The following is a 26910-nucleotide window of genomic DNA, read 5'->3' as shown; positions in this document are numbered from 1 at the left end:
GTTTTTTGTTTTTGAGATGGAGACTTGCCGTGTCACCCAGGCTGGAGTGCAGTGGCGGAATCTTGGCTCACTGTAACCTCCGCCTCCTGAGTTCAAGCGATTCTCCTGCCTCAGCCTCCCGAGTAGCTGGGATTACAGGCATGTGCCACCACGCCTGGGTAATTATTGTATTTTTAGTAGAGATGGTGTTTCACCATGTTGGTCAGGCTGATCTTGAACTCCTGACCTCGTGATCTGCCTGCCTTGGCCTTCCAAAGTGCTGGGATTACAGGTGTGAGCCACTGCGCCTGGCCTGGTATTTCAGTTTTAACATTAGATTACTACATTCCTTTTGGTGGCATTATACTGTGCAAAACTGGATCCTTGATGGTTTCTGTGATAAAAAGCAAATCAGTGTGAAACAAATGAGGGTGATGGTTACCAGTCTGATTCCAAGATTTGAGAATTTTGCAGTGCCTAACAGGTAGAAAATCGTTAGGAAATAAACACTTTTGGCTGAAACGAATTATTTAATAAATGGAATTTCTTTCATCCTAGGGGTACCATGATAAAATTTCTAACATAGGAAAGGAGGCATGTGCTATATGCTGTATGACTCTTTTTTCTTTCTAGTTTGTAACCATTTTGGAAGATCATACCCATCCTTCAAAGACCAGTTGTACTGCTACCTGTCTTTGGAGGCCTTTCCTGATCCCCTCCACTGCAATTAATCTCTTTCATGGGTATTTTCCAGTAATATGCTGCTTTTTTACTATTGCTGTTTAAGTTAAACTAATTGAAGTATTTATTTGAAGTTACCAATAGTGGCTGTGGTTTTCCTATTCCTCCAGTTAGGTATAATTACATAAAGTATAACAAGAGCCCTTTCCTTCTTTGTATAAAAGTGATACAAATATAATAATAGAAACCCTATACTGTACTAAACTGCAGGGGTTGTTAGTCAATTTCTTTTTATTTCTTTTTTTTCTTTTTTTTTTTTTTTTTTGAGAGGAGTTTCACTCTTATTGCCCAGGCTGGAATGCAATGGCGCAATTTTGGCCCACTGCAACCTCCGCCTCCCGGGTTCAAGCGATTCTCCTTACCTCAGCCTCCTGAGTAGCTGGGATTATAGGCATGCGCCACCATGCCTGGTTAATTTTTTGTATTTTTAGAGATGGAGTTTTTCCATGTTGGTCTGGCTGGTCTTGAACTCCCGACCTCAGGTGATCTGCCTGCCTTGGCCTCCCAAAGTGTCGGGATTACAGGCGTGAGCCACTGTACCCGGCCTTGTTTGTCAATTTCTAATTCTTACAACATCCTTAAAAGATCATAAGTTATGTTATCCACATTTTATATTTGAAGAAATTGACGTTTATTTAGCAGTGTTAGTTTTTCTGACACCCACGTACCTCCTAACCTTTAGCTATTCTAGTTCCTTTTCCTTTAATATTGTTTATAGAATCAACTTTTTGATATCCTCAAAAATCCATTGAGAGTTTGGTTGGGATTGCATTGAACTAATGAATCAATTTGGGGAGAATTAATGTCTTAAGAATACTGAGTTTTGAAATCCATGTACATAATATAGCTCTTCGTTTATATAAGTTGTTTTTTTCCCTCAGCAATCTTTTGTAGTGTTCTATGTATATGTCTTGCACATATTTGGTTAAATGTGTTCCTACATGTTTCAATTTTGGTGGTATTGTAAATATTGTTTTCTTAATTTTAATTTTCAACTCTTCTTTGAAAATTTATAGAAATACATTAGATTTTTATATATTGATCTTAAAGTCTGAGACCTTGATTGACTTACTTTTAATTCTAGAGCATTTATGTGGATTCCTTATGATTTTACATATATTCCTTAAACGTGCACAGATTGGTATCCAGCCATAGCCTCAAGGGTTGCTCTGTAGATTTCAACTCATTCTTCTCTGAAAATCTTTTTCACAATTTCTAGTCTCCTGGCTCTCCTTGAACACTTATCTCTGTCTCCTCATTTTAGTGAGAATGCCAGGCTCTGTTTGCCTTCTTTCTCCCTCTCCATGGTGTGGAACTTGCCTCCTGGCAGAGTACCTGCATGATGTCAGGGCACACCTTGTTTCTTTGCTATCAGAGATCACAGTCCTACCATGCCTGTTATTCAATGTCTGAAAATTCTGTAGGTGTTTCCTTTTGGTTTTCTGGTTTACAGCACAACAGTAATTCTAGACCCTGCTACTCACTCATGGCCAGAGCAGAAGTTAAAGTTTTTAAGGTGTACTGTACATATATGAACCAAGGGAAGGTGGGGAGTTTATTTTAGCTAAAAGAAGGAGCATAATCAAAGGTTATAAACAAGGTTGAATCTCCATCCTGGAGAAACAAAATCTAGTAGTTGTGACTTTGTATTAGGAACATCATCATTTTTATCTTTTTATTCCCTGGCAGACATGCATTAAATGTTTGTTGATTGAGTATCAAAATGATAGGAAATAGATTAGTTAGATGTTGGTGAAACATTGTGTTTTAGATGCTTACAGATGTACTAAAATTTTAACAGAAATCTTTGCAAATTACTTGTTAAATTTCCCTAAATTGATTTTTAAAAATCTATTTAATTCTCAATTATAACATCTTTACTGAGATTATTAAGTGCTTTGAAGCAGTTAACATGGCTTTTTTTTTTTAATGGCTGTAAAAAAACTGAATTTTTAGGCTTGTTAAACTCTGGTTTTAGAATTTTTGAGTGGAAATCACTGATCAAAAGCAAAGTTCTCACATTTTGTCAATATCTGAATATCAGAAATAGAATGTCAGGCAGTTTCCCATGTTGAAATATTTGATAGTAAAAGGATACCAAAGCTGCTGAATATTTCTACTATTTATCAATTTTTGCCTTGCAGGTTCAAATAATATTTATTTGTAATGGAAATATTTCAATTCATTTAAATCCTGATTATGGAGTAGTTAGTAAATCAGATTTAAGCCTGACAGTGAGTTGATATAGCTCTTATTTCAGACTGTAGTTTGAACGTGTAGACTGTCTGATTATAACTAGGCTAAATTATATAATAATGACTTTATTTTCACTGAACAAAGTTTGCTATTATTTTGATGACAAATTAGTTAATTAACCATAGTAAAAGTTGCTATTGGCTCTGGGTTTTATTTATTTTGCTATATATAGTAGACATGGTTGATCATTTAATCATGCCTTATAGATAAATAAAAGTAAGTTATAGAATAACACAGAAATTTTCTGCTAAATTTATACTTTCACTAAATTTAATAACATAGAAATTCTCTGTTAAATTTATACTTTCACTAATTGTAGAATAAAGTATTTTAAGTTAGGCATTTATACTGAGACATTTTATGATATTAACTGCTTCATGTTATTTACTCCTTTTGATAAATGGAGTGATAATATCCAAAATGGAATAAATTAAGTTTAAATTATTGTTATTCTTTTTATTTTATCTTATTTTATTTTATTTTATTTATACTTTAAGTTTTAGGGTACATGTGCACAATGTGCAGGTTAGTTACATATGTATGCATGTGCCATGCTGGTGTGCTGCACCCATTAACTCATCATTTAGCATTAGGTTATTCTTTAAAGGAATGATTTAGCTACAGTATGTTTGTCCCAACTTTTAATTTTGAACATTTTCTAACTTACAGAATAGTAAAATGAACTTTTCTATACCCTTCACATTGATCCACCAATTGTTAATATTTCAACACATTTGTGTTCTCTCTTTAAATAAATATATGTGTGTATATTTTCCTCAGAACCATTCTGAAGTATTTATTCCTTATTCAAGAAATTAAGCATTGATACTGTTTTCTGATGTGTGATCAAGATTCCAGATGTAGCAATTATTCTGATAGTGTCCTTGATAGCTGTTTAATTTTATTCTCAGTCCAGGATCCAATAAGAATCACACATTACATGTATTAGTACTATTTCTTTAATATACTTTCCTCCCACCTTTTTGGTTAGGGCATTTTCTTCTTTTAAGAGTCCAGCCCAGTTGTTTGTAATATGTGCCACCTTGTGGACTTATTCTCATGATTTTAGGCAATAATAGTATGTAAGTGACACTGTGTATTTCCCACATCATAAGGTTTATGGTTTTATTGATAATGCTAATTGATAATGGTTAAGATAGCATCCCTCAGATTTCTTGCTTAGAACCTTCTTCCCTTTTCCCATTCCATGTTTGTGTTTTCCTTATCCTGTTCAGCTAACGTAGTTCCCAACAGCATCAACTTTATATTCATTTGCTCTATCCTACAATACACACAAAATAGTTTCACCAATAACATAACCAACAATAAACCTACTAAATAAAGTTTGATTTTTGTTCCTTATAATTATTCCATCAAGACTGTATTGTCATAAGAGCATACTGAAAAATTATTTGCATTATTTTTTCTATGTGCTTATGTTACAATTTGATACCTTCTTTGATTTTTCATTCTTGTTATATTCAATTTCATAATTTGTTTTTCTTCTAATGGAATTTGGAATTCAAATTAAATTTTATTATTTGAAAATGCAAAATTTTAACATGTTTCAGAAGTCAAATTTGTATGGAATGCTATATTCAGAGAACTCTTCTATTCCTATTCCTCTACTCCTTTCCCACTCACTCATAGAAAAGCATTTTTCATTTCTAGTTTATTCTTTCTGTGTTTCTTTTTATAAAATTAGCAAACACAAAATTATATATACGTTCTAATATATGTATATAGTATAGTATCTATACTAAAAGAATATATATGGCTGAGTGAGGTGGCTTGCACCTGTAGTCCCAACTACTCAGAAGACTGAGCTGGGAGGATCTGTTGAATTCAGGAGTTCGAGGCAAGAATATCTATATATACATACACACACACACACACATACATTCTCTTTTATGTAATAAAAACCATAACATTAACTCTACCATCTTAACCATTTTTAAATGTACCAATTAGTATACGAGTGTTGTTACATAGTCGACCTCTAGAACTTTTTCATCTTGCAACACTGAAACTGTACCCATTAAACTCTAATTCTCCGACTTCCCTCCCTCAAGTCCTTGGCAAACAACTTTCTACTTATGTTTCTATGATTCTGACTACTTCAGATACTTCCTATGAATGGAATCATACAGTATGTGTCTTTTTTGTGACAGACCTTATTTAACTTAGCAAGTTCTTGATGTTCGTCTATGTTGTAGCATGTGACAAGATTTCCTTCTTTTGTTTCTTTATCCTTTAATTGTTGATAGACGTCTGGGTTGCTTGTACTTCTTGGCTATTATGAATATTGTTGCAGTGAACATGGACATGCAAATATATCTTTGAGATCCTGCTTTGAATTCTTTTGACTGTATACCCAGAAGTGAGGTTGCTTGATTATATGTTAATTTAATTTTTAATATTTCTTTTAGGAACCTCCATACCGTTTTAGTAGTGGTTGCACCATATTACATTTCCACCAACACTGCACAAGGGTTCATTCACTTCTTCACATTTTGCCAGCATTTTTTGTTTTCTGTGTTTTCAGTAGTGACCATCCTGATCAGTGTGAAGTGATATCTCATTGTGGTTTTGATTTCCCTGATGATTACTGATGTTGAACATCTTTTCTTGTGCTTATTGGCCATTTATATATCATTTTTGGAGAAATGTCTATTCAAGTCCTTTGCCCATTTTAAGATCATGTTGTTTGTATTTTTATTGTTCATGTAGAATTTCGTTATATATTCTGGATATTAACCTTTCATTGGATATATTGTTTGGAAATAAGTTGCTTTTTCACTCTGTTGATTGCCTCCTTTGCCATGCAGAAGTTAAGCTTGATATAATCACATTTATCTATTTTTGCTTTTGTTGCCTGTGCTTTTGTTCCGTATTTATGAAATCATTGCTAAATCCAATGTCCTGAAGCTGTCCCCCATATTTGAAAATAATATATATTATTAAGTTTTATTCTTTTTTAAACAAAGCTTTTGTACCTTTGAGACTTGATTTTTTTTTTGAAGTTAACAAAATATCCTAGAAATTACTTTATATAGAAGGAGTGTTCCATAGAGCTTTTCCTTTTTTTGTGTTGTTTTGCTGGGATTTTTGAATGGCTGTGTGGTATTCCATTGTGTGGATATATCATAATTTAATCGACTGATCTTCTACAGGTGGACTTCTAGTTTATTTCCAACATTTTGCCATTACAAATAACATCTTGATACTTATATATGTGTTGTTTTATATTGTGAATGAGTCTCTAGAAGTGGGATTGCTAGTCATTAAGCTGTTACTATGTCTCATTCCTACAGTTTTGTCTTTGTTACTTTTTTCCTCTCCTCATCCTTTTACCTCTCAAATATGCGTGTATTTCTTTTCTATTCCAAATATTTGAGAACAGATTTTTATCAAAATCTATTTTGATATCTTTTGACTTTGTATGTAGATTATTTGTAGGTTATTTTGCTACCTCTAAGTCTTTGAAACTAAACAGGTGTTAGCTATAGAATCACTATAGAATATTAGAACCCTCAGGGATTTGAGCTAATTATGAAAGGTAAAAAGTTCAAATCTGTGAAACATGCATCTTACAAGAAATCCATTGTCATTAAAGCTTATAATAATTACTTCAATGAAAAAATGAGATATTTGTAACTAGAACTGTAACACTATTTCTGAATTTTTAAAAGAATTTTTTAGATATGAGCATGTTTTAGCTTAATTTATATATGAATTACTACAATAAGTATGACAATCATAGTAACAGCCACAGCTAATATATGTTGTTTACTATGTGCTGGGTACCATGCTCAGCAATGCATGTACATTAATTTACATCATTTCAATTAGTCCTCGATGACCTTATGAGATGTATTTGTAATTATATCTCCACTTTAAACATGAGTGAAATGAGAAATGTTAAGGGATATGCTCTAACATGCTCTAACTCATGCAACTAGTAAGTGGCAGAAGCAAGATTTGAACCCAGTCTTCAATCAAGATGGATTCTGCTCTTTTTATGACAATGCTAGACTTCTTATATTGGGACCCACTATTATTTTCCTATATCAGGCCAGCATTTGTCTTAAGGTCTGTATGATTTTAGCTGCTGAGTCCTTAACAACTTTATGTACTTTATTTCTCTCCCCAAAGCAGTATAAGATATCACATGGTTGTTATATTAAGTTTTTTTATGGTAAGTGATAGTACAGAATTGAAATCCCATTCATAACAGCCACAGTTTCTCACAAAGCATTCTTGTCAACATCACTATCCATGGCAGAATATTAAACTATGTGTACCATTTTTTTTGCCTATTAAATTATTTATGTTCCTGTTTTACAGTGGATGATTCAACAGCCACACAAAGCAGCAACATTTTTTGGATGCATTGGGATAGATAAATTTGGGGAGATCCTGAAGAGAAAAGCTGCTGAAGCCCATGTGGATGCTCATTACTACGAGCAGAATGAGCAGCCAACAGGAACTTGTGCTGCATGCATCACTGGTGACAACAGGTCAGTGTAATTCCAAGGGAAGCACTATACTAATTGACTATTTTAACACTGGTAAAATCTGAATTCCAATGTGAATTTGGAATTTTGACTTTATAATTCCTTTTAATGTTTGATAAATGCTTATTCCTTATATCAGTTTTCCTGTGTTGTTTTTAAATTTACTTTTGTTAAACATGCAGTTGAATTCATGAGGCATAATGGAATAAAAGTTTGAGGTTATTTAGTTCAGTCTCTATTTTTTATAATTAGAATCAGAAAAGGCAGATAGCTTGCTCAATGCCTTGTAGCTTGCTCAATGCCTTGTAGCTAATTTGTTGCAAAACTTGAATTAGAAAGAATGTTCTTTTCACCATATCCTGAGGTTGGAATATGAGAGAGAGAGAGAGAGAGAGAGAGAGTGTGTGTGTGTGTGTGTGTGTGTGTGTGTATTTTATGTATATAAAATACAACATTACATTCAGGCTCATATGACTTAGTCATCTAAATGGTTATCTAAACCATTTCTGGCAAATAGTAATTCATTCATATTAAATAAACTCAGTCGTGGGTAGTATACCACTAACGAAACAACCAAGTATATTTCTATACACCCTTACTTATTCGAAAAGTATTCTTTATATGAACTTGAAATATCTCTCTCAGGCCCCTCCATATATTGGTTGGTTGTTCTTTTGTACCCACATGGAGATACTCCTTCAGTGTATTCATGCATTGCTAACATTATTACCATATCAGCACAGGCTTTTTTCCCCTTTGCAAGGGAAAAACAAAATAACTGCCCTAGCTATTATATTGTTGGAATAATCAAAGATGACCTCTTTTTAAATAGTGATTCACTAGAAATTTTGCATTACTTATAGTTGGAAATATGTAGTCTGTCCTCCTCCATTCCCTATCTCCTTTCTTTTCCCATCTTCTCCTCCTTTCTTTTTTCTCTTTTCATCCTCCTTTATTTTCTTCCCCCTTTCCACCACGACCTTGCTCCATTTCTTCTATTTACCCACTTTATTGCTCACTACTTGACCTTTAGCAGAGGTATATTAAGGAATGGACTATTCTGGAGACTGGAGATCAATAAACACAGTATTTACTAAATAACCAAAATACAATATTCAAAAATTATTAGGGTATGAAAGGCATTATCAGATCTTTCCTTTAATTTTGTTTTTTATATACAGGAGAACTTTATGGTTTTAAGATTACAGTAAACATTGAAATATGGGATTCAAGGATTAAAAAAAACAACTAAAAATGTTGAAATATGTTTGTTTAGACCTTTGCCCTTAGTTTTCCCAAGACCAGCCTTAATCTGTAGGTGCAAAGTTTTCCCATTAGTGAGAAGTAGGTCAAATTTTCTTCTGATATCACTTAGGCTACAATAAAATTACTAAATTGTTTTAGTATGCTAAATTGCTGTCTTAAAGAACAGTTATGGCTGGGTGCGGTGGCTCATGCCTGTAATCCCAGCACTTTGGGAGGCCAAGGTGAATCACCTGAGGTCAGGAGTTCGAGACCAGCCTGGCCAACATGGTGAAACTCTGTCTCTACTAAAAATACAGAAATTAGCCAGATGTGCACCTGTAATCCCAGCTACTTGGGAGACGAAAGTAGGAGAATTGCTTGAACCTGGGAGGTGGAGGTTGCAGTGAGCTGAGATCGTGCTACTGCACTCCAGCCTGGGCAACAGAGCAAGATTCTGTCTCAAAACCAAAGAGAGAGAGAGAACACTTATGATAATATTAGATCTTCTAGATGTCAAAAACTTAACTTTTATACTAATTTTATGGTTATAGTGATATTGTTGAGATGATATGGGAATCAAAAATTGGGGAGAAATCTTCAGTATCTAAATTCTGGAAGCTAATACATTTGGATCAATTGTTTTGGATACGTCCAGTAACCTTTGCTGCCACTATCAAAAACTCAGAAATTGGCCGGGTGTGGTGGTCACACCTTGTAATCCTAACACTTTAGGAGACTGGAGTAGGCTGATCACTTGAGCTCAGGCTTAAGACCAGCCTGGGCAACGTGGTGAAACTCCATCTCTACAAAAAATACAAAAATTAGCTGGGGATGGTGGCGTGTACCTGTGGTCCCCACTGCTCGGGAGGCTGAGGTGGAAGGATTGCTTGAGCCCAGGAGATTGAGGCTGCAGTGGACTGGGGTCATGCTACCCACTGCACTTCCGTCTCGGCAAAAGAGTGAGCCCCTGTCTCAAAAACAGAAAACAAAACAAAAAATTTCAGAAATCGAAGTGTTTGGGTAATGCAGTATCTTTCTTGATCCAGGTTCTTCCTCTTCAAAGTCAGAATCAAATACATTGGGATAATAAGAATACTCATATTTTTCTGGTCAGGCATGGCAGCTCATGCCTGTAATCCCAGCACTTTGGGAGGCCGAGGCGGGTGGATCATTTGAGGCCAGGAGTTCGAGACCAGCCTGGCCAACATGGTGAAACCCTACCTCTACTAAAAATACAAAAAAATTAGCCGAGCATCATGGCGGGCACTTGTAATCCCAGCTACTTGGGAGACTGAGGCAAGAGAATTGCTTGAACCCAGAGGCGGAGGTTGCAGTGAGCCAAGACGGAGCCATTGCTCTTCTCTAGCCTGGGCAACAAGAACGAAACTCCATCTGAAAAAAAAAAAAAGTATACTTTTATTTTTCTTTTGGAGAAACTGTGTAGTTTCCCATCAAAAAGTAGTTTTATTATCAGAATAGAGTTTAGTATCTGGTACCAGAAATGTTTGCTTTTATTTGGTAGCCATTTTGTCAAAATTTTCCTAAAGTCATAATTACTAAAGTATTTTTATAAATTAGGTCTAAATTTTCTTAAGTTTGTAATATAGTTATTTTGTATATGAATATGTTGATGCATATTACTCCTTCTTTCCTTCATTTACTTGAACATAAACAGATGTATCCTTTAGTAGTAAATTGGTAGATGGATGAGTGGATATACGTTTTGGAAGAGAATTGAGGGTTTTTTTTGAACAGTGTAATCGAACATATTACCAAAGTCTGAAATGATAAGATTTTTTTGTAAGCTATAACTGTTACAATTGAATTAGAAAAAGAGAAAAATTGGCAAGTAATTTTTTAAATTCTGGAGCAGTATGAGGAAGGAAAGTATTTTTATTTATAATGTAAATAATTATTGTATTTATTTTTAATTAAACAGGCCAAGTGACACTTGTAGCAGGATTTTATTTATTTATTTATTTTTTAGAGATGTGATTTTGCCTTGTTGCCTAGGCTGGAGTGCAGTGGCATGATCATAGCTCATTGCAGCCTCAAACTCCTGGGCTCAAGCAATCCTCCCACGTCAGCTTCCTGAGTCCCTAGGACTATAAGTGTGTACCACTACCCCCAGCTAATTTTTAAAATTATTTTGTAGAGACGGGATCCGGCTGTGTTGCCCAGGCTGACCTCAAACTCCTGGCATCAAGCAATCCTCCCGCCTTGGCCTCTGAAAGAGCTGGGATTTCAGCTTTAAGCTACTGCACCCAACCTGTAGCAAGATTTTAAATGCAGTATCCTGCTTAGATATTCCATTTCTAAAACTGAACTAGTCAGGGGACTTTTCAACTATAGAAAACAATTCTAATTGATTTCTGTCCTTAGAATGTAATGGTTTACAAATTAATTCCTCTTAGTGAATATGGTCTACATGTATAAGTGTCTTTTATTAAATTAATTCCATACTTGGCTTTTAAAGCTTTTGATTAAATAGACAATTATAGTATGTTGATATTTATTTTTATAAAGATATTTTTCTACTATAAAAAATGTTTTTAGTTGCATAGATTTCTTTTTATATAATGAGTTAGCCTTATTTCTTAACTGTATTTTGAACTATTAAGGTGTAAAAAGTAGGTCCTATTTTACTATCAAAAGGCAACTTAAATGCCAGTTTCTTTCTCAAAATACCAGGTGTTGTTTAGAACAAAAATTATCATAGATGCCTCAGAAAGTTCTCAAAACAAAATTAGTATTTATATTTATTTAAAAATCAATAACATTAGTTTTGAAGTATTAATTAAAATGTAAATTTTAAACTTTGCAAAAAATATTGGTAATTATCTATAGAAATATATGCTAAGTTTGACTATAATATTACTTGCTTATTCTTTGGTTGTTTTAGGTCCCTCGTAGCTAATCTTGCTGCTGCCAATTGTTATAAAAAAGAAAAACATCTTGATCTGGAGAAAAACTGGATGCTGGTAGAAAAAGCAAGAGTTTGTTATATAGCAGTAAGTACTTACCTAATTCAAATCTCTGGTACATATTTACATGATGGATTATAGTTGTTGTCTGATATATATTTTAAAATAATTATCTTTTATTTACCCTGCAAATTATTTACCTCTCTCAAAGCATATGTTAGATTCACTATTGTGAATTTAGAACAGAAATCATTATCTTTCTATGGGTAACATAATTTGTATTATTTATTTTCATGTCTACCTATTTTTGGATATATTATGCATAGGTGCTTCCCAACCAAGCGCAGAATTCTATATTAAATCAGTTTCCTAATATATTTTAAAATAATTCTACAAACTTACATCTTACATTTGTAGGCAACTTGCGTTGTGCAGAAAAATATTAGTAGTATAAATATGCACTGCAAATAGTTTGAGCTGAATTGCTTAAAAAACTTAATTGCTACTTATTCCATAGTAATTACCATGACACCTCTTAATTTAATATTTCAGAAACATTAATCGTGACAAATCTCTTAAATCTGGGAATAAGGGCAGGGTGTAATTTGAATTATTAAGTCTTCTGACACAAAAATAATTGGTTAAGAATTTATTTCTAAAATAGGACTGTACTAAAAATTCTGAATTAATCACCCCATGATCACCTTGTTTTTATTTAATATGTGTTAAATGTGGCTTTACACAAATAAGTAGATACCTATGAAAAATTAAAAGCATCTCGTATGCATGTAATATATGGTTTTGGTATAACAGCTGCTGCCATTTCACTACCTGAGCTCTGTGAAATAGCTGGTAAGATGGGTAAAAAATTGATTATCCTACTAGGAGGAACATGTTTATTGAAAATATAATTATTTCTTTCAGTCTAATGTTAATGTCTCCTACAGCATGTTTGTGTGCACTGTTCTAGGCTTTACAACATTGTTATTGATTCCTCTGTATACCAAATCCTACCCCTTTATAACTGTCGAATAAATGCTTACATTGAGAAGATGATATAATGGAAAGTTATGCTATCTTTTCTGCCAGTATGTGAGAAAAAATTTCAAGAAGTAAAAATTTTACCCCTTTATTATTTCCATTTCATTTTATTTCTCAAATTGGTCTCATGTTCATTCCATTTTTCAAATCTTGATACTATATTTCTTGTAGTGTGATTCTTTAGAGGGGATTTATGTACTATTTCAAACCATCTTACACTTGAAAGTCTGATTTTCAAAAAGCACCATGTTTAGAGTTTGGCATAATTTATATATACTTGTTGACTATGAAATGAGACAGTGTATTCTGATGAAAAAGTATATTTAACTTGACAATTACAGTCTTCTATGTTTCAATATATAGTTGTTCAATCCTGAATTGTGAGCCAACTTGCAAACAACTCATAGTTGTAATGATTATACAGTATAACACGTCTAGCCAACTTTGGGTGAATGGAACTTTTATGAAAGTATAGATTCAACTTGCAGACAACTCCTAGTTTTAGCATTTATACACTATATTGTATCTAGCCATATTTGGGTGAATGGAGTTTTATAGTAGTATTAAATATTTATACTTATGTGCAATTTTGTACAACATAAAGTGATCAGCTTTGGTGAAATTAATAAGGCAAATGATATTATTTTTGAGATTTGGGTGGTGTATTCAGCCAGAAGAAATAACAAAATGGATTTCAGTTGTTATCTGTGATACAAGTGTTAGCTTGTAGCTTCTGTTTCAGCAGTTTCATAAAAAGAATGATCTCTTACATTGCCAGGTAAATCTACACTCTTCTCATGGCTTGGCTTATTCCAAAATAGTTCTGAAAATAGTAGACTCATATTGAATACCTGGGATGCTGTATATTCTTAGTGAACATTCAACAAATATTTACTTGGTGAATAACTAAGAGCATAATTCGTATTCATTGAAATCTGTAAACTTCCTTTTGAAATACAATGTTATTTCCACAAAGACACTGCAGGTTTTGCAAATCTGTAATTCCCTTTGATTTCAGAGCATTCCGAAATGATGTGTAGTCTAGTCTAGTTTTTTCTTAGCATATGGTCAAACCATAAATTAAGTGGGCTGCCCCATACTTTCTGGTTCTATGAGGTCAGCAGTCTCATTACATTATCATCATAAACTAATGAGGTTTAAGAAGTTAAAGTTCTGGGGGCTCTTTAATTCTAAAATGTTTTTGATCTAAGGAAGCAACTCAGTTTATCTATTCAACAAATTTCCATAACTAAAACATCTGTCTGCATCACATAAGCTAAACCAGATCTATATACTCGGCTTTGCTTCTTCACACTATTCTCTAAACTAGCAGTGTTTCATGAATACTAAGAAAATTGCAAACCTTCTTCTTCATTTTCTTCACCATATAATTTACTGAGTAAGTTCACACTGGAAACCTTCCTGATTGAAAAGCTAAAATTGAATATGGATACACCAGCATCCTCTTTTGGTTTAAATACAGTGTCAACATCTTTTAAAATTTATTTTTTACCTTTCATAATAAATGTCTCATTTTATGCCACATAAACTCAGTTTTTCCATGTTTAAACCAGCTTCTCAGATTCTTTGTTAGCAGGTAATTAGGGACTACTGGTTATGGTGACTAGGTAATTATGTTTTCGAAAACATAAGTCTCAGGTTCTCTTCACCTTAGAATCAGATTGGGATATATCTGTTTTTTCTCACTTAAGAAATAATATTTCCTGGCATAGTGATTTATGCCTGTAGTCCCAGTGCTTTGGGAGGCCAAAGCCAGTGGATTGCTTTTGGCCAGGAGATCGAGTCCAGCTTGGGCAACAAGTAGGTCTCTAAGGACTTGCTTTATGAATCTGGGTGCTCCTGTATTGGGTGCTTTATGAATCTGGGTGCTCCTGTATTGGGTGCATATATATTTAGGATAGTTAGCTCTTCTTGTTGCATTGATCCCTTTACCATTTTGTAATGGCCTTCTTTATCTCTTTTGATCTTTGTTGGTTTAAAGTCTGTTTTATCAGAGACTAGGATTGCAACCCCTGCTTTTTTTTGTTTTCCATTTGCTTGGTAGATCTTCCTCCATCCCTTTATTTTGAGCCTATGTGTGTCTCTGCATGTGAGATGGGTTTCCTGAATACAGCACATTGATGGGTCTTCTTGACTCTATCCAATTTGCCAGTCTGTGTCTTTTAATTGGGGCGTTTAGCCCATTTACATTTAAGGTTAATATTGTTATGTGTGAATTTGATCCTGTCATTATGATGTTAGCTGGTTATTTTGCTGGTTAGTGGATGCAGTTTCTTCCTAGCATCGATGGTCTTTACAATTTAGCATGTTTTTGCAGTGGCTGGTACCTGTTGTTCCTTTCCATGTTTAGTGCTTCCTTCAGGAGCTCTTGTAAGGCAGGCCTGGTGGTGACAAAATCTCTGAGCATTTGCTTGTCTGTAAAGTATTTTATTTCTCCTTCACTTATGAAGCTTAGTTTGGCTTGATATGAATTTCTGGGTTGAAAATTCTTTTCTTTAAGAATGTTGAATATTGGTCCCCACTCTCTTCCAGCTTGTAGAGTGTCTGCAGAGAGATCTGCTGTTAGTCTGATGGGCTTCCCTTTGTGAGTAACCCAACCTTTCTCTCGGGCTGCCCTTAACATTTTTTCCTTCATTTCAGCTTTGGTGAATCTGACAATTATGCTCTTCTCAAGGAGTATCTTTGTGGCGTTCTGTGTATTTCCTGAATTTGAATGTTGGCCTGCCTTGCTAGGTTGGGGACGTTCTCCTGAATAATATCCTGCAGAGCGTTTTCCAACTTGGTTCCATTCTCCCCGTCACTTTCAGGTACACCAATCAGATGTAGATTTGGTCTTTTCACATAGTCCCATATTTCTTGGAGGCTTTGTTCGTTTCTTTTTACTCTTTATTTTTCTGTAAACTACTCTTCTTGCTTCATTTCATTCATTTGATCTTCAATCACTGATACCCTTTCTTCCACTTGATCGAATCAGCTACTGAAGCTTGTGCATGTGTCACGTAGTTCTCGTGCCATGGTTTTCAGCTCCATCAGGTCATTTAAGGTCTTCTCCATGCTGTTTATTCTAGTTAGCCATTCGTCTAATCTTTTTTCAAAGTTTTTAGCTTCTTTGAGATGGGTTCGAACATCCTCCTTTAGCTCAGAGAAGTTTGTTATTACCTATCTTTTGAAGCCTTCTGTCAGCTCGTCAAAGTCATTCTCCATCCAGCTGTGTTCTGTTGCTGGCGAGTAGCTGTGTTCCTTTGGAGGAGAAGAGGCGCTCTGATTTTTTGAATTTTCAGCTTTTCTGCTCTGGTTTCTCCCCATCTTTGTGGTTTTATCTAGTTTGGTCTTTGATGATGGTGACCTACAGATAGGGTTTTGGTGTGGATGTCCTTTCTGTTTGTTACTTTTCCTTCTAACAGTCAGGATCCTCAGCTGCAGGTCTGTTGGAGTTTGCTGGAGGTCCACTCCAGACCCTGTTTGCCTGGCTATCACCAGCAGAGGCTGCGGAACAGCAAATATTGCAGAACAGCAAATGTTGCTGCCTGATCCTTCCTCTGGAAGCTTCGTCTCAGAGGGGCACCCAGTTGTATGAGGTGTCTGTCAGCCCCTACTGGGAGGTATCTCTCAGTTAGGTTACTCAGGGATCAGGGACCCACTTGAGGAGGCAGTCTGTCCGTTCTCAGATCTCAAACTTCGTGCTGGGAGAACCACTACTCTCTCCAAAGCTGTCAGACAGGGACGTTTAAGTCTACAGAAGTTTCTGCTGCCTTTTATTCAGCTATGCCCTGCCCCCAGAGATGGAGTCTACAGAGGCAGGCAGGCCTCCTTGAGCTGCTGTGGGTTCCACCTAGTTCGAGCTTCCTGGCTGCTTTGTTTACCTACTCAAACCTCAGCAATGGTGGGCACCCCTCCCCCAGCCTCGCTGCTGCCCTGCAGTTTGATCTCGGACTGCTGTGCTAGCAGTGAGCAAGGTTCCATGGGCGTGGGACCCTCCCAGCCAGGCACGGGATATAATCTCCTGGTGTGCCGTTTGCTAAGGCTGTTGGAAAAGCGCAGTATTAGGGTGAGAGTGTCCTGATTTTCCAGGTACCGTCCGTCATGGCTTCCCTTGGCTAGGAAATGGAATTTCCCAACCTCTTGCACTTCCCAGGTGAAGCGATGCCCCGCCCTGCTTCGGCTCACACTCCGTGGGCTGCATCCACTGTCCTACAAGCCCCAGTGAGATGAACCTGGTACCTCAGTTGGAAATGCAGAAATCACCCGTCTTCTGCATCACTCACACTGGGAGCTGTAGACTGGAGCTGTTCCTATTCCTTTTTTTGTTTTGTTTTGTTTTGAGACGGAGTCTTGCTGTGTCGTCCAGGCTGGAGTGCAGTGGTGCAATCTCTGCCCACTGCAACCTCCGCCTCCTGGGTTCACACCATTCTCATTGCCTCAGCCTCCCAAGTAGCTAGGACTACACGTGCCCACCACCATGCCCATCTAATTTTTTGTGTTTTTAGTAGAGACGGGGTTTCACCATGTTAGCCAGGATGGTCTCAATCTCCTGACCTCGTGATCCACACACCTTGGCCTCCCAAAGTGCTGGGATTACAGGTATGAGACACCACGCCTAGCCTAATTGTTTTTGTTTTTGTTTTTATCAGCTTTGTTAATATATGTCTCACAACTTACAATACATACATTTTACTTCTACATATATATTATAAACATCGTAACTTTGCTGCTATTTTTGTTTAAATTGTCAAATATATATTTTTAAAGACTTAATAAGAAAAAGTTCATATTTTTACTCAGGTATTTATCATTTCTAGTTCTCTTTATTCCTTTTGGTTAGAATTAGATTTCCATCTGGTATCATTTTCCTTCTGCCTAAAGGGCATTCTTTAACATCTCTTGTGTTTGGATCTGTTGGTAATAAATTCTTTCAGCTTTTGTATGTTTGAAAACATCTTTATTTCACCTTCATTTTTGAAAGACATTTATGCCAGATACATAGTTCTAGTTTGACAGTTTTTCAGTACATGAAAAATGTTATCCCATTGCCATCTTACTTGCATAGTTCTTGATAAGAAATCTGACATTCTTTTGTTCTTCAATATTTCACATCCCCCATTCCCCAAATTTTGTTGCTTTTAAGATTTTCCATATGAGACCAGGTGCAGTGGCTCACACCTGTAATCCCAGTGCTTTGGGAGGTCAAGATGGGAGGATGGCTTTTGAGGCTTGGAGATCAAGATTAACCTAGGCAACATAGTGAGACCCCATCCTTACAAAAAATACACACACACAGAAAATTACTCATTTTGATCAGTTATGATGGGCCTTAGTGTATTCTTCTTCATGTTTCTTGTGCGTGGGTTTTGTTTAACTTCTTAGAGCTATCGGTTTTTAGTTTTTATTATGTTTGGTGTATTTGCAGCCATTATACATCTTCAAATTGGTTTTCTGACCCTTTTAGGCCACTTGAAGTTGTCTCATAGCTCACTGACACTCTTTTTTTATTTTGTCTCTTTCTCTATGTTTTATTTTGGATGCCTCCTTTGCTGTGCCTTCCATTTCACTAATATCTTCTTCTGTAATACCTGAACTGTTATTAATCTCATCAAATAAATAAAGTTAAATATTTCTTACTATTGGGGCAAGACTTTTCTTAGTACTCCATGGCACAGAGCACTAAGGGGTCCCTAATCCCTGGTACTGCAACTGTATCAGTTCCTGTTAGGAACCAGGCCACACAGCAGGAGGTGAGTAGCAGGCCACCAAGCATTACCACCTGAGCTCCACCTCCTATCACATCAGCGGAGGATTCTTTTTTTTTTTTTTTTTTTCAAATGTGAAAAATCTAATTTTATTCATTTTAGGTTAATGTATAACTATACACTCTGGACTCTTAATGAAATCTTTCCCATTCATTTTTTAAAAATTTTATTATTATTATACTTTAAGTTTTAGGGTACATGTGCACAACGTGCAGGTTTGTTACATATGTATACATGTGCCATGTTGGTGTGCTGCACCCAGCAGAGGATTCTTATAGGGATGCAAATCCTATTTTGAACTGCACAAGCGAGGGATCTAGGTTGTATGCGTCTTATGAGAATCTAATTAATGCCTGATGATCTGAGGTGCAACAGTTTCATCCTGAAACCATGCCTCCTACCCCTGTCCGTGGAAAAATTGTCTTCCACAAAACTAGTCCCTGGTGCCAAAAACGTTGGAGACTTTGATGAGAAAAATGGTGAGTTTTTCTGCTCTAGGTCTTGGAAACAGCCACTATTTCCAAATGTGTATGTGCCTCAGGTACTGTTCCCTCTATTTTTTTTTTCCTCTTAATACTTTTGGATGTTTCCTTCCCAGGTACTGACCTTAAGAAAAGACCCTCTACAGAATTCCAGGTTTCTCTGTAAATCTTTCTGTTCTCTGATATTGTGGTCTTTCAACTCTTAACTGCTCTGAAATTCCCAGACTCTCAGTTGTATTTCCTCAACTCACTGGAATCTACTATAGTTCTCCTCCTTATACCATATTCTGGAAACTCTTGCAATAAACTGCTGTAGTCATATGGCTGACCTCCATTGTTTCCCATCTCTCAGAGATCCGTATTTTTTATTCTTGATGTCCAGTGTATTAAAAACCATTGTTTCTTGCATTGTTTCTAGTTTTGCTATTGTTGTTTCATGATAGGGAGTAAATCTAGTTTCTGTTCCTCTACTGTCTTCTGCTTTGCATTGTTTTTGAAAGGAAGCCTGCTGCCATTCTTATAATTGTTCCTGCTTACCTAATATGTCTTTTAACCTCCTCTGTCTGCTTTTAAGATGTTTATCACTGATTTTAAACAATTTTATTATGATGTACCTTGGCATAGTTTTATATTTTGTGTGGTTGGGGTTTGTTATAGTTTCATTCACTTTGGAAATTATTTTATGATAAATTTTCCCTTTCCACCTCCATCTACCTTTGGGACTCCGATTAAAATAATAATAATAATAAGAGGAAGAAGAAGAAGCCACTTGTAGTTGACCCATGTCTCAGTGATTCTGTTTTCAATATTTTTGTTTTTCTATCTCTTCTTCATTTTGAATAATTACTCTCTCCCCTATTTTTTCTTTTCTTTTTTATTTTTATTTTTATTTTTTGAGATGAAGTCTTGCTCTGTCACCCAGGCTGGAGTGCAGTGGTGCAGTCTTGGCTCACTGCAACCCCCGCCTCCTGGGTTCAAGTGATTCTCCTGCCTCAGCCTCCCGAGTAGCTGAGACTACAGGCACGCCTCACCACACCCGGCTAATTTTTGTATTTTTACTAGAGATGGGTTTTCACCATATTGTTTAGGCTGGTCCTGAACTCCTGACCTCATGATCCGCTTGCCTCGGCCTCCCAAAGTGCTGGGATTACAGGCATGGGCCACCATGCCCGGCCTCTTTCTTTTTTTTTTTTTTCAGACAAGTTCTCATTCTGTCGCCCAAGCTGGAGTGCAGTGGCACAATATTGGGTCAATGCAACCCCCGCCTCAGCCTCCCAAGTAGCTGGAACTACAGGAGTGCACCACCATGCCTGGCTAGTTTTTGTATTTTTTCTACAGACAGGTTTTGCTGTGTTGCTCAGGCTGGTCTCAAACTCCTGAACTCAAGCGATCTGCCTGTCTCGACCTCCCAAATTGCTGGGATTGCAGGCATGAGCCGCCACGTCCGGCCTTGAATAATTTCTATTACTCTGAAGTTTACTAATTATTTCATCTACAATGTTTAATCTGCCATTAATCTCATCCAGTTGACATTTTATCTCTGACATTATAGTTTTCATCTCTTGAACTTTGATTTGGACCTCTTTTACTCATGCCATATCTTCTCTACATAGTATGCTTATGTTGTCATGTGTTTATGGAATGTTGTTATAACAATTGTTTTAATATCCATGTCTACTAATTCTGTCACTTTTTTTTATCTGATTACCTCGGTATTGGTTTTTCCTGATTACCTGGATATTGGTTGTTTCCTCATACATGTGTACTGAAGACTCCAAAGGAATCCCTTGCATATCTCGAGTTCTCACTTTCCACCTCTTTCTTCTCCAAGCAGCTCTCTCCTCTCCAGTACTGTGCCCCAGCATGTGGTAGCCAGCTTGGCCTCCCTGAATGGAAACTACTTGACTCTATTTAGGTTCTTCCTTCCTGCTCTGCAGCCTGGGAACTCTATTCAAGGTGTAAGTTTGAGTAATTGTAGCACTTATCTTATTGTGCCCCTTCTTTGATTATTATCCTGAAAATTGTGTTTTCATATATTTTGTTCATTGTTAGTTGTTTAAGATGGGAATATAAATCTACTCCCCGGTCCTTCATAGTGGCTGGAAGCGCAAATCTCTAGGTTGATTTTGGTTTTTCCCTTTTTCAGGTAACTCGCTTTTTTTTTCAAGGTTGCCTAATTTTTTTATTTGGATTTGAGTCTCGGTCTGTTGCCCAGGCTGGAGTGCAGTGACACAATCTCGGCTCACTGCAACCTCCATCTCCTGGGTTTGAATGATTCTCCTGCGTCAGCCTACCCAGTAGCTGGGATTACAGGCACCTACCACCACACCTGGCTGAGTTTTGTATTTTTTTTTTTTTTTTTTTTTTTTTTTAGTTGAGATGAGGTTTCACCATTTTGGCTAGGCTGGTCTTGAACTCCTGACCTCAAGTGATCCACCCGCCTTGGACTCCCAAAATGCTGGGATTACAAGCATGAGCCACCGCCCCAGCCTGAATTTGAATTTGATAGTAACTATGATTTATCTCTATGCGAATTCTGTATTGAGTTTTCCTCAAACAATGTATTCATTTTAAACTATAGATTTCATTCCCAGTTAACTTTCTTGTCCCCAAATATTGTTTCTCCTTTACTTGAGACCTATTGGAGTGTCAGAAAATGATCATAACCATCACTGATAAATGTGTTATGGGGAATATTAGAGTAAAAGCAGAAATTCCAAGTTGTGGTGAGAAAGTACAGTAGACCCTTGAACAATGTGAGGGTTCTGGGCACTGACCCCTTTGAAAATCCGCATACAACTTTTACCTCCTCAAAAACTTAACTACTAATAGTAGTTAATTGGAAGCCTTACTGATAACGTAGTTGATTAACACGTATTTTGTATATGTATTATATTCTGTATTCTTACAATAAATTAAGCTAAGGAAAAAATAATGCTATAATATCATATGGAATGAAAATATATTATTATTCATTAAGTGGAAATGGATCATCATAAAGGTCTTTATCTTAGTCATCTTCATGTTGAGTGGGCTGAGGAGGGGAAGAAGAAGAGGAGGAGGGATTGGTCTTCATGTCTCAGAGGTTGGCAGAGGCAGAAGAAAATCTATGTATAGGTTGACCTGCAGAATTCAAATTCATATTGTTATAGTATCAGTTGTAATCTTAAATTCATCTTCAGGTTGATTTAATGTCAAAATTCCCTCAAATATTATTCTAGATTCTATAAAATGTTCTAGATACCATTTTATCGCTTAAAAATAAATGTGAAAGCTCTCAGGTAAGATATGGTTGTTCATCTATGTGTAATTACTAGTTTTGTAATTTTTTAAATTTCTTAGTCACCTCTGCATAGTGTTTGGATTACATTGTGAGTACAGTAGGATTTTGTTTAGAAATCTATGCATTATTTCAAATAACATCTCTTTATGATAGGAAAAAAGGTTCCAAGTTTGAAATAACACTGTAAAGAACTAATCACCTTGAAAGTTTAGGCTTATTATGGGGAAATTTTTAAACTTTAGATATTAAAAAGATTTTTAAGAAATAGATTTTAACAAACTTTCAGTACCTTGTGACTTACCCTGCATAAACAAGGTCAGCCAAATTTGTACCCTGTTTCATGGATTAGAAATTAAACACTATAAGTGAAAGAATAATAAGTCATATCTTGTCAATAATTTTGTGAGAGTATGAGACTTGCGGTGAGTTTTCCTTTAGCACTCATGCCTATTTTATTTTTTAAATTATTTTTTCAGTTCCTGCGTCTTATTACAGGTCTTCTCTTTTCCTCTCTTCATTTATTTATAACTCTGTCTTGACCACTTATATCTGTTTTCAGCCTAGAATTTTACTACTTTGGAGAATGTGGTTTTTGTGAGGGTGGAGTTTTCAAATGTCACTAATGTTTGCTTCTGGAATAAGGGAAGTATGATTATAGGTCAGTACAAGAAACATGGTATGAAGAAATGTACAGCCTTGATGGTAAGCAATAGAATTCATACTTACAAAGAAACAGAAGTATATGTATATTAAAGGCAAGTAAAAATCACTACCAAATGTTTACATTTTACATCTCCTGCTTTGTTTGCCCTATAGGTTTTTCATACCTATGCCATGAGTAACAATTTTTCTTAGTAAAACTTTCATTTATACTCAGTTACAATTAAATATCTTTATCAGTAATCTAAAAGCAATAAAGCCCTTAAAATTAGGTAATGTGATAAATTATAAGAAATCTCATCTAAGAAATCATTTGTTTGAAATTTTACGTGTCAGTAATGTGATTTGTGTCCGTTGAATTAACAAGTTAGAATGAATTTATAATTAAATAAATAATTTCTATTTTTTTAGGATTTGGTTATCTTTTGGCAGTATTTACCAAAAGATATGGTTACACTAAAACGTGACTAGAAATTTAAAAAGATTACTCAAAATTTCATGCTCAGAATTTAGAACGTGCCATCTAGTATTTGCTCTGTCATGAAAAGATTTGAGAAAGTTTCAGTGAAAGTGAATTAAGTTGTTTTGTAATGGTAACCTAATAGAAATTGAAGTAATTTTTTTTTTAAAAAGTTAAGTATTATTTAGGCCAGGCACAGTGGCTTATGCCTGAAATTCCAGCCCTTCGGGAGGCTGAAGTGGGTGGATCACCTAAGATCAAGAGTTTGAGACCAGCCTGGCCAAAATTTTTGGTAGAGACCAGACCATCTCTACTAAAAATACAAAAATTAGCCAATCATAGTGGTGCACGCCTTAGTCCCAGCTGCTGGGGAGGCTGAGGCAGGAGAATCGCTCGAACCCAGGAGGCAGAGGTTGCGGTGAGCCAAGATCACGCCACTACACTCCAGCCTGGCTGACAGAGTGAGACTCTGTCTGAAAACAAACAAACAAACAAACAAAAACTTACTTAAAGTGATAGCTTTAAACCTTATTAGACCATAGAACAAGGCTTTGTAACATAATCTATACTGTTACAATAAGTACACTTTGGCACAGTAAGTGAACTAATGATTTTTTTTTATAATTTAAGCTAGTCTGTGAATGACAGTTGATTAAATGTCACAGCTCTTTATATATAGCATTAAATAGAGTTCAAAGTATTTTTGAAATTTATTAATTTATAATATTCTTCTGAGATTATTAAAGAGGTGGGATAGCTAAACTGTGTCTCACCTTTTATCATTGTTCCAAGTGTAGTTTTGAACTCGTATGTGTTAGAACTCCCATTATATTGGTCAAATTGATGATCACCATATGACTTTATTCCTGCATTTTTGCCTCAAATTTTTAACTATCCTATTCTGGACTGCTTCATTAACTTCATTAGGGATTAACTATGAATGTTTAAGCCTTTATTTTACAATGTCCTTGCAGGTGTCCTTAACTATTTCATTTATAAATACAGAGAATAAAATGAAAAAAAAATCTGTAGAGTTGTTTGTTCTATTTGGAGCTTTTCATGTTGGTGTAAAATTCCTGACACTTAACACATATGAATCTTTTTCATTCATGTTTTTTTTTTTTAATTTTTTTTTTCTTTTCTTTTGTTATTATTATTATTATACTTTAGGTTTTATGGTACATGTGCGCAATGTGCAGGTAAGTTACATATGTATACATGTGCCATGCTGGTGCGCTGCACCCACCAACTCGTCATCTAGCATTAGGTATATCTCCCAATGCTATCGCTCCCCCCTCCCCCCACCCCACAACAGTCCCCGAAGTGTGATGTTCCCCTTCCTGTGTCCATGTGTTCTCATTGTTCAATTCCCACCTATGAGTGAGAATATGTGGTGTTTGGTTTTTTGTTCTTGCGATAGTTTACTGAGAATGATGATTTCCAATTTCATCCATGTCCCTACAAAGGACATGAACTCATCATTTTTTATGGCTGCATAGTATTCCATGGTGTATATGTGCCACATTTTCTTAATCCAGTCTATCATTGTTGGACATTTGGGTTGGTTCCAAGTCTTTGCTATTGTGAATAATGCGGCAATAAACATACGTGTGCATGTGTCTTTATAGCAGCATGATTTATAGTCCTTTGGGTATATACCCAGTAATGGGATGGCTGGGTCGAATGGAATTTCTAGTTCTAGATCCCTGAGGAATCGCCACACTGACTTCCACAGTGGTTGAACTAGTTTACAGTCCCACCAACAGTGTAAAAGTGTTCCTATTTCTCCACATCCTCTCCAGCACCTGTTGTTTCCTGACTTTTTAATGATTACCATTCTAAGTGGTGTGAGATGGTATCTCATTGTGGTTTTGATTTGCATTTCTCTGATGGCCAGTGATGGTGAGCATTTTTTCATGTGTTTTTTGGCTGCATAAATGTCTTCTTTTGAGAAGTGTCTGTTCATGTCCTTCGCCCACTTTTTGATGGGGTTGTTTGTTTTTTTCTTGTAAATTTGTTGGAGTTCATTGTAGATTCTGGATATTAGCCCTTTGTCAGATGAGTAGGTTGCGAAAATTTTCTCCCATTTTGTAGGTTGCCTGTTCACTCTGATGGTAGTTTCTTTTGCTGTGCAGAAGCTCTTTAGTTTAATTAGATCCCATTTGTCAATTTTGGCTTTTGTTGCCATTGAACAGAGCCGTCAGAAATAATGCCACATATCTACAAGTATCTGATCTTTGACAAACCTGACAAAAACAAGAAATGGGGAAAGGATTCCCTATTTAATAAATGGTGCTGGGAAAACTGCTAGCCATATGTAGAAAGCTGAAACTGGATCCCTTCCTTACACCTTATACAAAAATCAATTCAAGATGGATTAAAGACTTAAATGTTAGACCTAAAACCATAAAAACCCTAGAAGAAAACCTAGGCATTACCATTCAGGACATAGGCATGGGCAAGGACTTCATGTCATTCATGTTTAATAATTTTATTTGAGAGTCACTTCAAGTAAAGCCCAAACTGTGTTAACATTTGAGTTAAGCGAAGACATCTTTGTTTAACAATAAAGCAAATATCACAGTAAAGCAAGTCACATGAATATTTTGGTTTCTGAATTCATATAAAAGTTATGTTTACACTATACGGTACTCTAAAGTGTGCAGTAGCATTATATCTTTAAAAATATACATACTTTAATTAAAAATACTTTGTTGCTAAAAAGTGCTAATGATCATCTGAGACTTTAGTGAGTAATAATCTTTTTGCTGTTGGAGGGTCTTGCACCAGTGTTGATGGCTGCTGACTGCTCAGGGTGGTGGCTTCTGAAGGTTGGGGCAACTGTGACGATTTCTTAAAACAAGACAACAATGAAGTTTGCCACATCAATTGACTCTTCTTTCATAAAAGATTTCTCTGTAGCATACAGTGCTGTTTGATAGCATTTACCTACAGTAGAACTTCTTTGAAATTGGAGTCAGCCCTCTCTAACCCTGTTGTTGCTTTAGCAATTATGGTTATGCAGTATTCTGAATTTTTCGTTGTCATTTCAGCAGCATTCATAGCATGTTCACCAGGAGTAGATTCCATGTCAAGAAACCACTCTCTGTGTTCATCTATAAGAAGCAATTTTTCATCCATTCAAGTTTTATCATGTGATTACAGCAATTCAGTCCTGTCTTCAGGCTTCACTTCTAATACTAGTTCTCTTGCTATTTCCATCACATGTGCAGTGACTTCTTCCACTGAAGTCTTGAAGCCCTCAAAGTCATCCGTGAGGGTTGGAATCCACTTCTTCCAAACTCCTATTAATGTTAATATTTTGACCACCACACATGAATCATGAATGTTCTTTTTTTTTTTAAACAGGGTTTTACTCCTGTCAGTCAGGCAGGGGAGGGCAGAGGCACAATCACTGCACATTACAGTCTCAACCTCCCAGGCAGGCTCAAGCAATCCTCCCACCTCATCATTTATTTTATTTTTGTAGAGATGAGGTCTCACCATATTGGCCAGGCTGGTCTCAAACTCCTGGGCTTAAGTGATCCTCCCAC

At 35.9% G+C, this 26910-nt stretch overlaps 1 protein-coding gene across 4 annotated transcripts in view; it reads left to right on the top strand.

The window, feature by feature from the left end:
- The window catches only part of ADK (adenosine kinase), a 570201-nt gene that overhangs the window by 244443 nt on the left and 298848 nt on the right, over nucleotides 1–26910 (top strand). For all 4 annotated transcript variants that reach the window (XM_054503670.2, XM_054503668.2, XM_054503669.2 and 1 more), the window contains exons 5-6: nucleotides 7324–7496; nucleotides 11641–11749. In XM_054503670.2, coding sequence (XP_054359645.1) covers nucleotides 7324–7496; nucleotides 11641–11749 — 282 coding nt within the window. The remainder of the gene's footprint in view (nucleotides 1–7323; nucleotides 7497–11640; nucleotides 11750–26910) is intronic.

The sequence above is a fragment of the Pongo pygmaeus genome, chromosome 8 (genome assembly GCF_028885625.2).
Source record: "Pongo pygmaeus isolate AG05252 chromosome 8, NHGRI_mPonPyg2-v2.0_pri, whole genome shotgun sequence".
NCBI classification, from domain to species: Eukaryota; Metazoa; Chordata; class Mammalia; order Primates; family Hominidae; genus Pongo; species Pongo pygmaeus.
The sequence above is the reverse complement of the archived record's forward strand: the minus strand, read 5'-3'. Positions and strand labels throughout refer to the sequence as shown.